The sequence below is a fragment of the Ornithorhynchus anatinus genome, chromosome 12 (assembly GCF_004115215.2).
Source record: "Ornithorhynchus anatinus isolate Pmale09 chromosome 12, mOrnAna1.pri.v4, whole genome shotgun sequence".
In the NCBI taxonomy this organism is placed as follows: domain Eukaryota; kingdom Metazoa; phylum Chordata; class Mammalia; order Monotremata; family Ornithorhynchidae; genus Ornithorhynchus; species Ornithorhynchus anatinus.
The window spans coordinates 51193376-51206184 of NC_041739.1; the positions used below are offsets into that span (position 1 = coordinate 51193376).

A 12809-nucleotide genomic window follows, 5' to 3' on the forward strand; every position below is an offset into this window, starting at 1 on the left:
ATCACATATCAATATCAATGTCCGTTGGCAGACTGGGACTCGAAACTAGACCTCCTGCTGGGTTCTCTTGCACCCTGTGTAGCCAATACTGGGCATCTCAACTATGAAACCTCCTCCCAGTGAATGTCCTGCCTCTGACAGACAAGCTGAATCAATGTCAGTGGTATTTGTTGAGTGCTTACTGTGTATAGAGCACTGTACTAAGCGCTTGGAAGAGTCCAATACTACAGAATTAGCAGATACCTCCTACTTACCCTGCCCATCCTCTAGACTTCTTAACTCTGACCTGACTAGCGGGAGTCTCACTGATGTTTCCAAAATGATCAGTTAGCTGATCTTACACTGCAGAAAATAGATTAAAGCTCTGTAACTGGGAACTTCTGCCAGTTGGCCATCAAATTAACTTCAGTGAGAAAGTGGCAGGATGTCAGATGAGCCAAAGTAGGTGGTAATTATGGTAATAATAATGATAATGGTATTTGTTAAACACTTACTTTGTGCCAGGTACTGTTCTAAGTGCCAGGGTGGGTACAGCAAATCAAGATGGACACAGTCCCTGTCCCACACAGGAATTCACAGTCTTAATCCCAATTTTACAGATGAGGTAACTGAAGCCCAGAGAAGCAAAGTGACTTGCCCAAAGTCACACAGCAGAGAGGTGGAGGAGCCAGGATTAGAAGCCTGATCCTTCTGACTCCCTGACCTGTGCTCTGTACACTAGGCAACACTGCTCCTGTGCTTAACTATGTGCCCAGCACTCCTCTAAGCACTGGGGAAGTAGAACATAATCCAATTAGGCAAAGTGCTTGTCCCACCCAGGCCTCACAGTCTAAGTAGAAGGGTGATCAGGTATTGAATCCCCATTTTACAGTTGAGGAAAGTGATGTACAGAGAAGTGACTTGTGAGTCCTATGTGGGAGGGGGATAGTGTTTCATCTGATTGTTATTGTGTCTGCCCCAGCACTTAGCATAGGGCTCTAAGCTCTCAAAAATGCCACGATTATATTTTTAGGTGAGGAGAACACAGAGAGACTCTAACCTCTAACCACTTCTTCCAAAGAACGCTGCCCTACAGATAGAAATGATTTTCCACCTACTTGGGTGTTACAAAGAGTAGAATGTGACTCCAATTCTCAAAATTGGTTTGGACTTAAAAAAAAAAAAAGCCTTCCTTGTGGCATCTAACAAGAACCCCTTATCTCCTGTAAAAGTGAAATAGCTGAGAAATTCACAGTGTGGCTAGCATTCCATCTGATCTCCCCCAACTATTCCAGCTTCATAAAGATATCTTCCCAAAAAGGTTTCTCATCCCAGGAAGGTCTCAGTGCAAGGAGAGATCTTTGATCTCTGACCCAGCAGGAGTTAGAGAATCTATACAGAAAACATTACAAGCCTTGTCCTTTCACCGATGCCCTTGGGTAGGAATGATAATGGAAAGAATCTGAAATCTTAACAAGGAAATCGCACATCAGGATCAGACAAGATCTCAGGTCAGAAAAGGGCACTCACAGAGACTGGGAAATAATAGTAGAACAAGCCTCCCTCCCCCCCAAACTGTCAGCCTGTATCTCCTTTCCACTTTCCAGAGACAATGGGTGTGACACAATACCACAGCTGCTTCACGCAAAAATAACCGTTGGATAAGCGAAGGCTTTGTTTTTGAGAGGGATACACGTTGTCTCTACGCTTCTCTTCAGAAAAGCCTGCAGGGGGCAGGAGTGCTGGTTTCTTGACTTCAGCTCTCTGACGGGCTGAGAATTTTGCCTTTTTCTGACTTTTATGAAGAAGGAAAGCCCAGGCTCATCTTGCCCGCATTTCAAAAACTACTGGAGGAGTTGCTAAATATAAAAATGCCTTCACGGTGATGCATTTGATTCCAGCAAAGACAAGATCCTCTGTCTCCCTGAAACTAGGACGGTAGCAAACTTTCTAGGTTTTTACTACCTAGCACCTGACATTTATCATTTTTAATAAGTACAAAAACCCTAAAGACTAATGTAGCCCCAAATCTCCACCGCTCTGGTCTGCTCACAGCAGTTATTTCCTCTTAATAGCTAGATTTGATGATTTAAACGTAAGTTGTACTCTACCATGACCATGTAATTATCCCCTTCTATCTTTTCAGAAGAAAGATACATTTTTCTCCCTCTCTGAACACTGATCTTACTGCTTTATAGAACCTTGGAATTAGTATATCCTCTGGAGGACCAGCTCTGAAGTCCATTAAAACCCAAAACAAAAAAAGGCATTCAGCAGTGCTGTTCATTGAGCGTGTAATAGAATTAACTCCAAAGTAATTGTGAAAGTGTGAAGAATGGGTAGCCTGCTAAAGAAGCTTATGTTTGTTTAACACAAGGTCAGGCGTGTGTCAGAAAGCACATAACAATCTGGTCAATCGGCTACTCCAGGAATCAATGAAAAGCAGCCTTGTTCAGGTAGGGAACTTGGCACTAGAAAGAGCTAGAGGGTTTGGTATGAGAAGAACAGGGGCGAGTTTTTATTTTTGGGAATGATGCAGAAGCAGCATGGCCTAGTGGAAAGGGCAAGGGCCTTTCCACAGTTGATCCTATCCCCATTTTATTGATGAGGAAACCCCCAAGCCCAGAAAGGTTAAGTGACTTGCCCAAGCTGTTGCAGCATAGGACTGAGGCTACAAACTTATTCCTGGCTCCCAGACCCGTGCCCTTTCCATCAGGCCAGAGTGGATTTAGATTTACAAAGAAACCCACATGGTAATCCTCCAAATATTCGTGAATTGGGAATGTTAGAGAACTGTCTTTTGTGAGACGTACCTGGACCCCAGCAATGACATAGTGGCCTCATGGATATGCTTCATTGTTTGGCCCAGACAAGTGGAATTTCACCTGTATATCAGAAGTGGATTAAAACATTCACATCCCTGCACAATTAGTCAAAAAGCAGAGATGAATTGAGGCTTCAGAAAGGAAAACAAACATCTGATTCTGGAATATTTTTTAGGTTGTAAAATGTCATTGCTGTGGCATTAGGGCCTCAGAAGAAATTTGCCCTATTCAAAAGAATACACCAAAATAATTAATCAAGCTCTCAAGAAGCACAGTGAGATTTCAAATGAAAAACAAAAGGTTCCGAGTCCTTTTAAATGCTCTCTGTAATAATAATAATGGTGGCATTTATTCAACTCTTACTGTACGTTAAAAAAGTGGGGTAGATACCAAATGAGACTGGACACAGTCACTGTCCCACATGGGGCCACAATTTATCTTATCCCCGTTTTACAGATGAGAAAACCGAGGCCCAGAGCAGTTAAGGGACTTGCCCTGGATCACACAATAGACAAGTAGCAGAACTGGGACTCCTAATTGCCAGTCCTGGGTTCTTTGTGTAAATAGGGGAGGTAACAATAATGGCATTTGTTAAGTGCTTACTATGTGCCAGACACTGTACTAAGCACTGGGGTGGATACAAGAAAATTGGGATGGACACAGTCCCTGACCCGTATAGGGCTCACAGTCTCAATCTTCAATTTACAGATGAGGAGCCTCTCCACCTCCCCCAGTAACAAAGGAGCAACAATTCTGTTTTAGATCGTCTCTACAGACAGCTTACCCTACTCCAAAGTCAAGTTCAACCTGGCCAGATTTTTCTCTAGTTTCTATTCTGTTTTTAATTGTTGGACTTTGTTGTGGTTGTCAAGGGGTTTCCACATTTTTATGAAGTTATTCAGTCATTCAATTGGTAGTATTTATTGAGTGCTTACTATGTGCAGAGCACTGTACTAAAGTACTTGGGAGACCATTAGAGTAGATAGACTCTCTCCCTGCCTTTAGGGAATTTACAATCTAGTGGGGGAAGCAGACATTAAAATAAATTAGATATTCAGAAAGGAAAGTGCCTGGATAAAGCCATTTACCTGCTGACAAAAGTAACTAACAAGTTAAACGTGGGTTCAGTGGACTTTGGAGAAAGAAACCAGACTACTTAGATACAGAGGCTTTGGTGTGCTATTTTAGTGTAACATTTCACCATCACTGGAAAGAAAACAGAACAGAAGCATGGAGAATTTAAGGTCCTTCAAGGGCAGAAATTTATCTTATTCTGACAGTAATATTGTATTGTTCAGAAACATTTCTGGTTTACTTCTAAGTCCTGCTGACAAGTGTCCATTTTCCCTACTTACCCATTTGTCACTCTTGTGTTAGCTTTGCCTTGGAGGCGTCTGGCTCTGCCTCATCACATTTTTTTTCCCAGAATTTTAAAGGATCTGCTCCAAGTCTTACCCACCCACACTTAGAGTGCAACATGGAGGCAGAAGACAACAAAATCTGTACTTCTTCATCACCAATATCCTTGCTGACAGGGAACCTGATCGCTGAAAACTAAGTTTGAGAGCATGGATCATAACTTTCAGAGGAGAAACACTGTATTACCATATTGGAGCTTAAAAAAGAAAGGGAGCTCATTCTGCCATTAGTCATTAAAAGGGAACCATTCTTCTGTAACTGAAAAATGGAGGAGATTAGAGATTCAAGTGATGCCAGACAGTGAGCCAAGATTCTGCCCTGGCTAAAAGTTAGATTCCTCCAGACACTGCATTCATTCTTTCAGGCTATTGAGACTAGTAGTGCTATCTCCTCCACTGAAGCAGTCGATTTTTTTCTTGGTTCTTGGCCCAGAGGATTGCCTAGTTTCTTGAGGAAGTTAAATATTTAACCCTCAACCCCACAGCACTTATGTACATTTCCATAAGTAATTTATTTATATCAATGTCTGTCTCCTCCTCTGGACCGGAAGTTTGTTTTGGTCAGGGGAACATGTCTGCCATATCTGTTCTATTGTACTCTGTACAGTAAGCACTCAATGAATACCATTGATTGATTCATCAATTGACTCCAAAATGACCAGAGCTTGTGAAGGAAGCGAGTTGTGAGTGTGGAAGGAATTCAGAGTTGATAGGAGAGGAGGAAGGCTGGATTAACACTTTAAACCACGAGTTGTGTGATGCAGTCAGCAGCAAGATGTGGGCTCTAGTGTCTCTGAAGGAAGAGGCAATTTGGGAATTCATACCTGTGGTATTTAAGCACCTATTATGTGTCAAGGACTATACTAAGCGCTGGGGTAGATTCAAGATAATCAGGTCCCATATGGGGCTCACATTCTGAGTAGACAGGAGAACAGGTATAGAATCCCCATTTTGCAGACGTGGGAATTGAGGCACAGAGAAGTGAAGTGACTTGTCCATGGTCACACAGAAGAAATATGACAGAAGCAGGATTAGAATGTAAGTCCTCTGACTCCCAAAGCCGGATTCTTTCTACTAGACCATGCTGCTTTAAGCCTACTGATGGTTTTGGTCTGGATTGGAAAATCCCCCCTGCCTTGGTGGGAACCCAAGGGTTAATCCATACACCCTGTCGCTTGTCTCTGTGCCTTAGTTACCTCATCTGCCAAATGGGGATTGAGACTGTGAGGCCCACACGGGGCAGGGATGTGTCTAACTCAGTTTGCTTGTATCCACCCCAGAGCTTCGTACAGTGCCTGTCACCTAGTAAGCACTTAACAGATACCATCACTACTATCATTTCTAGTATGTGGAATTCCGGTATTTTTCAAGCAGTAAATCCTAACCACTACAGTCAGTCAGTCAATCATATTTATTGAGCACTTACTGTGTGCAGAGCACTGTATTATGCGTCTGGGAGAGTACAGTCTAACAATAAACAGACACATTCCCTGCCCACAACGAGCGACAAATCTGTGAATGATAAAAAATAGTGAAAGTGTTGTGATGTCCCTTCGCACCCCTGCATCCTTTGCCAGTGGCTAATCCCTGTCTCCACCTCGATCTTGCAGACCTCCGGAAGACGTTTGAGCAGGAGCCCCTGGGAAAGGAAGTGTCCTTGGAACAGGAAGTCCTGCTTCAGTGCCGCCCGCCTGAGGGTATCCCAGGAGCGGAGGTGAGTGGCAACAAGTTTCCCGCTCTTAGCGCCTGGCGGCTCTTGGTTCTGGGAACAGAAGCCTGTCTGCTCGGTGGCTAATGGGGCAGTGAATTAGGGGATGGTGTGATGAATGGGTGGTAATGGGGTCCTGACTGCGTGCTGCTAGCCACATGGATTGATTGGGAGCTGATTAATGACTTGGGGAGTCTCAGAGAATGCTCCACTGGACTGAGAGCTGCCAGGCAGCTGCTGACTTCGACTTTTTTCTCGTTCCCTTTCGAGCCGTTGGATCTCAGCACTGTTTGAGTTGGCAAGAGCCGTGAGGCTCGATAGGGTTCAAGCGTACACGATTGTTATTTTTTGTTCGTAAAAACAAGGGCTGTCAGTGGAGCAGCAAACTCTTGGCATTTCCATGATCGAATCACACTTAACCCCCAATTTCCCCCCACTTCCTCCACTCAGCCCCCGCTCCCCACACACACCAGAGGCAGGAGAGGTGGATTTGTAGAGGGTCAACAAAGGACTTGTTAAAGCACGAGCAATAATTCTTGACGGAGCCTGTTATTGAGAAGTGGCTGAGGGGACCCATGTATTGTGGTCTTGAGTGACTGAGGGGAGAATTCATTCCTAACTGCAAGGAAACTAATGGATTTCCATTATAGGAATTCCCTTGAGTCCGCCATCTTTCTTCCCATCCTTGTGCAGAAGTAATTAATCAATCAATGGTATTTATTGAGCACTTACTGTGTGCAGAGCTGTACTAAGCACTTGGGAGGAGTAACGGCCATTTCCAATGGGCAGTGAAATACCCAGTCATAATAATCATAGCAGTGGTATTTACTGTGCCTTATTGAAGACATATATCCTCCTGGATTTCTTCCCTAACTAAAAGCCCTCCTTTCCTCTTGTCCCACTCCTTTCTGGGTTTCCCTGACTTGCTCCCTTTATTCATCCCTCCCCAACCCCAGCCCCACACCACTTATGTCCATATTTGTCATTTATTTATATTAATGTCTGTCTTTCCCTCTAGACTGAAGGTCACTGTGAGCAAGGAATATGTCTATTTTTATATTATACTCTCCCAACTGCTCTGCACACAGTAAGTGCTCAATAAATACAACTGACTGACTACTGAGAGCCCCTTGGATGTAAGTCATAAGTTTTAATCCTGGCTCCTCTATCTGCTGTGTGACCTTTGGCAAGTCACTTCATTCTCTGCGCCTCAGTTACCTCAACTGTAAAATGGGGATTGAGACTGTGGGTCCCATGTGGAACAGGGACTGTGTCCAAGTCCATTTGCTTGTATCCACCTCAGCACTTAGTACAGTGCCTGCTAAACTCCACCCTTTGATCATTAAATCAATAGTGTTGATTGTCTGCTTAGTGTGTGCATTACACAGTACTAAGCACTCGGGATCAATCAGTCATATTTATTAAGTCGCTACTGTGTGCAGAGCACTGTACTAAGCACTTGGGAGAGTTCATTACAACAGAATTAGCCTGGGGAGGATACAGTAGAGTTGGCAGATATGATCCCTGCCCTCAAGGAGAATGCAAGTCAAGTGCACGGTACTAAGCACTAGTAAGCACTTAACAAATACCATTAAAAAAAAAAAAGAAAAAACCAGTGCCTGTTTTTTGTCCTTCTCCTCTCAGCTCTGTACCCTGTGGAGTCCTTTGGGCAAATGGCAAAGATTCATGATTCCAAGCTAATTGGCTGGGAATTTTATTTCATCCAGGTCCCTCTTGGTAAACTCTGAACACTCAAAAAAATACTAGTCTTAATGTTTCTTTCATCTCCATTTTTTAAAATCAGCAGAGAGGTCAAGCTCCTACAGGCAAATAGAGCTTCTGTGTAAGAATATGATTAAAATCACCCAAAGCAGGATTCTACTAAATGCTCTTATGTGACCCTTGATTACTGCCATTAGCTCAAAATTGTGAATGAATTAGAATAAGAGAAGCAGCGAGGCCTAGTAGAGAGAATGGGCCTGGGAATCAGAAGACCTGGGTCCAAATCGCCATTTCACCACTTTGTCGTGTGATCTTGGGCGCCTCATCTGTAAAATGGGGATTAAGACCATGATGTGTGCAGAGTACTTGGAAAAATATGATATAACAATATAGCAGACACATTCCTTGCCTGCAACAAGCTCACAGTCCAGAGGGGGAGATAGGCATTAATGTAAATAAATAAATTAAGGCTATGTACATAAGTGCTGTGGGGCTGAGGGTGGGGGTGAATAAAGGGAGCAAGTCAAGGTGACACAGAAGGGTGTGAGAGAAAAGAAAATGAGGGCTTAGTCAGGGAAGACCTCTTGGAGGAGATGTGCCTTCAACCAGGCTCCTAATACTCAGTGGGATCACGTAAATATCCCAAGTCCTTAGTGAAGTGCCTGGCACATAATAAGCACTTAACAAGTAACATTAAAAAAAAGAATACTCTCCTAGTATGAGATGGAAAAACAACTTGGGGAGTTGTGATGCATGGTCATTTCCACATAGTGTTTTTAGTTTAAAGCTTCTCTCACTTGTCGGAAGAACTTCCTTCAAAGAGAAAAAACTTGGACAGCCCAAACTGCCATTTTCCACAGCAGGTGCAGTTCCTGTTCAGTTGCAGATGTGGGCTGGGATTTCTTCCTGGTCTCCAGTGGCAGAGGACATCCTAGTCCTGAAATACCTGCAGTGTTTCTCAAACTAAGTGCTTGGGTAGATAATCAGGTCAGATGCACTCCCCGTTCCATCAGTCATTCAGAAAATCAATTATATCAATTGAGCGCTCACTGTGTGCAGAGCACTGTACTTAGCACTTGGAATAGTACAGTGTAACAGAGTCGGGAAACAAATTTTCTGCCCACAATGAGTTTACGGTCTACAGTCCCAAATAGGGTTCACTGGATAAGGTGGAGGAGAACAGGTATTCACTCCGCATTCTATGTACCAGGAGGCAAAGGATAGAAAAGTTAAGTGCCATACCCAAAGTCACACGCAGGTAAGAGGCAGAATCAGCAGAATCAGATTTAGAACCCAGGTCTTCTGACTCCCAGGCCCAAGCACTTTGCCTTAGGCCATGCAGCTTCTTGTTAATAAAACTGCAGAAAAAGGCAACTTTTCGGTTCACGGGTCTTTCCCAGTCTGCATCCTTGCAAACTTCTCTCTGTCCTCCTCCCTGCTTATTATTCTCCCCCTCCCCCTGGGTCAGATGTTCCTCTCCAAACCCCTCACCTACAAACCCTTGTGACCTTGGGGTTACAAAGCTTGCTTCAGACTAGAGAACTCAGAGAGGAGAAACCTTCCTAGCTCCAGTTGCCTGGACAACCAAACCTTGGGAGATTTTCCCATCATTATTATAAAATATATAATAGTCATAATTGTGCTATTTCAAAGTGCTTACTCCGTTCCAAGCGCAGAATTCAGTACAGTCCACTCGGATCGGTCGCAGCCCTCTCCTCACTGCTCCCTATCAACCTGTCAGTGGTATTCATTGAGCACTTACAGTGTGCAGAGCACTGTACTAAGCGCTTGGGAGGGTACAGTACAACAGAGTTGGTAGACAAGTTCCCTCCTCAAATCAAGGGTGCAGGCTAGAGGGGAATGAGGAATTTGGTCCCACACCAGTGATTCAATAATTGATTATTCATTTGCTCATTCAGTTGTATTTATTGAGTGCTTAGTGTGTACCAAGCACTGTACTAAGCACGTGGGAGAGTACAATACAACAATGAACAGTAATATTCCGTGCCCGCAATGTGCTTTCAGTCTAGAGGTAGAGAGACATTAATATAAATAAATTAATGACAGATATGTACATAAGTGCTGTGGGGCTGGGAAAGAGGAAGAACAAAGGGAGCAAGTCAGGAGTAGGAGTGGGAGAAGAGGAATAGGGAGCTTAGTCAGGGAGGGCCTCTTGGAGGAGATTTGCCCTCAATAAGGCTATGAAGGGGCCAGAGTGATTGTCTGTAATTGTGATCTCCTAATGCCAAGCAGAGCTTGCCCAAGGCTATCCCAACCTGAATTCCAGGGACCACCATATTCTCTAGAATAGCCAGAGACATGGTTTCACCTGATTTTTTTCTCGCCATAGGGCAGGGATCAAAACATCCGCGGGCTGTAAAGTTGGTCACCCCGCTCTAAGCAGCACAACCCAATTTTACACTAAAATGTGTGATTTGTTGCACCTTTAACTGGGGGCTAATTGCTTCTCTAATTATAATTGAGCCTCCTCTCTGAGGAACTTAATTGGAAGAAGAGGGCACAGGGCTCATCTTAGTGACCCAGTTGCACTGAAGAACTGTCACCGCATTTATCCACCCTCGCATCTTTTATTAGCGAGAGGGAAAACCCGGAGTGGAGTGTGGGAGGATGAATGGTTTCTGCTGAGCTTCTAGGAACACGGGAACTGGGGCAAGACCTTAAACAGATAGGGAGTAACAGGTGGCTTGTGCTTCCCGATTTATTATTAATGCCACCGCGGTTGGTTTTTTTTCCTCAGAGTGGTGCCCAATGCTGTAGCTCTTTTTGCTTGGGCTGCATGTGGGCACATTTTACTGAGGTGCATTCAATCATCTTTACTGAGCACATACTGTGTGCAGAGCATTGTACTAAGTGCTTGGGAGAGTGCAATCTAACAATACAAAAGAGTTGGTAGACATATTCCCTGACCACAATGAGTTCAGTCTGGAGGGAGAGGGAGACATCAATGCAACTAAATAAATTATGAATATGGACACAAGTGTGACAGGGCTGAGGGAAGGGTGAATAAAGGGAGCAAATCTAAGTGCTAGGGTGACGCAGGAGGGAGTGGGAGAAGAGGAAATGGCTTAGTCAAGGAAGACCTCAAGGAGGAGATGTGCCTTCAGTAAGGCCTTGAAGGTGGGGAAATTGATCGTCTGATATGTAGGGGTGTTGGGGGAGGGAGTGATCCAGGCCTCTCGAAGGGTGCAGTGTTGTTCGGGCAGGGTTTTCTGTTCTCTGCAAGGAGAGAGTTGTAAGTGATGCTATCAGATGGGGAAGATGCCACAAGAGGGAGGAATTGCATGGATAAGAAGATGTGAAGTGATTGTGAAAGTGAGATGAGAGCTTAATCGGGGTAGGCCTTCTTGCATCTCTTCCCCTGAAGACCTTCCCCTTAGAGCCTGAAAGGTGGTGTTTTTTTTTCTTTTCCTAGTAGGCATTTGCAGTGAATGATGAATGACTCCTTTGTCTTGAAGGATAACTTTTTTGGGTGTTTCACTGTAGTAGGAATGGGGAAGGACAGTTGTTTGCCCCTTTTGCTATCTCCTCCTTGCCGGTAGCTCAGTCAGAGCATTTAGCCTCTTCGCCCTTGATTGAGTGGTACTGCCATACTGAAAGGCAAGATGGTGACTGTTTGAATCCCAAGATCTTAGAAATAAGAGTAAAGCCAGCGGCATTGAGAAGCCATGTACTTGACAGGCCATGTAGCTACCCCCCTGCTTCTTTCTCGAGCCAAAGACTTCGGTCTGGACACTGAAAGAGCCATTCTCGATCGCGTGGATTTTTCTCTTTGCTGCATTTCATGTTGGGTGGCATGTGGCAGCTTCTCTCTGTTAATTAGAACAAATGTGCCAATTATGTTAAAGCATCTCCTGATACCAATCAGTGAATAATTAGACACAACACATCTGTCTTTTCGCAGGGGGTGGGGGGAAGAAAATGAAAGAGAAGATGTGGCAAGGTGCTTGGCTTTAAATTATTGACACACTGGATTCTACGCTTCCCAAGCAGATGCTAGGGGTTGCGCCAGGCTCGGAACAAATTGGTGTTTAACCAAATTTGCAGAAAGATTAACGCTACCACTGACCACCTTTGCAAATACCCAATGAGAAGTGACATGTGATATCACATGCATAACCCCGTGCCTTGTTCTCCTCTGTCCCACAGCCAACCTCTTTTTCATCCCCTTTCCTGAGCCTGAAACTCCATCCCCCTTTGAACCTGCCAGACCACTGCTCTCCCCATCTTCAAAGCTCTTCTGAAATCAAATTTCCTCCTCCAAGAAGCCTTCCCTGATTAATATCTCATCTCCCCAGGTCATTCCATCCCCCTTCACCCCCGCATGCCTTCATCAACTTGGCACGTGAATTCTCAAGTATCGATAGTACTTCTTTAGGTATCAAGTTGCAGACCCTTCCATGTAAGCACTGTACATCCATTTCTTCTCCCTCCTTTGCAAAAATAACTTTGTGAACCATCTCTCCTGCTAGGTCATAAGCTTCTTGAAGGCAGGGATCATGTCTACTAGTACCAGAATTGCACTCTCCCAAGGGCTTTTCACCTAGCAATCAATCAATCGTATTTATTGAGAACTGTGTGTAGAGCACTACTACTAAGTACTCGGGAAAGTGCAGCATAATAGTCGGTAGACACATTCCCTGCACACAAGAAGCTTACAGTCTAGCAGGTGCTCAAAAATTTCTGTTGCTTGATTAATAGACTGTGGTATCAGATGTGTACTGAGGAATGGAAAGAAGTAACCAAGTGGCTCAGTGAATTCTTTCATTTGAATTCTGAGAAAGATGGAAGACAATTCCACATATTGCATGGCCTTTTGTAGCAGACCAGTCAAAAGAACTGGATTCTACTGGTGACCATTTGGCATGTTTTGGAGGAGATTCCGGGTCCCAGATTGCATCCATGTATGAGTCAGAGGGAAAGTTGCAGGATTGCCTAGAACATCTTCCCCTTCAGGGTCACAAGATCCAAGACCACTTCTCCCCTCCTTCAAAGCACTGGTAAATCTCATCCTCCACCAGAAGGCCTTCCCTGGTCAATCAATTACATTCCCTGATCAATCCCTTCATTTTCCTGGTCATGCCCCCCATAGACACTCCAGCACATAGGATGGCTTGATCTTTATCTATTTCTTGTGGG

The 12809-nt window shown here is 44.3% G+C and overlaps 1 protein-coding gene across 2 annotated transcripts in view; it reads left to right on the plus strand.

The window, feature by feature from the left end:
• UNC5C (unc-5 netrin receptor C) overlaps window positions 1-12809 on the plus strand; it is a 245796-nt gene that overhangs the window by 176648 nt on the left and 56339 nt on the right. For both annotated transcript variants that reach the window (XM_029076389.2, XM_029076390.2), the window contains exon 4: window positions 5833-5936. In XM_029076389.2, the coding sequence (XP_028932222.1) occupies window positions 5833-5936 (104 nt within the window). The remainder of the gene's footprint in view (window positions 1-5832; window positions 5937-12809) is intronic.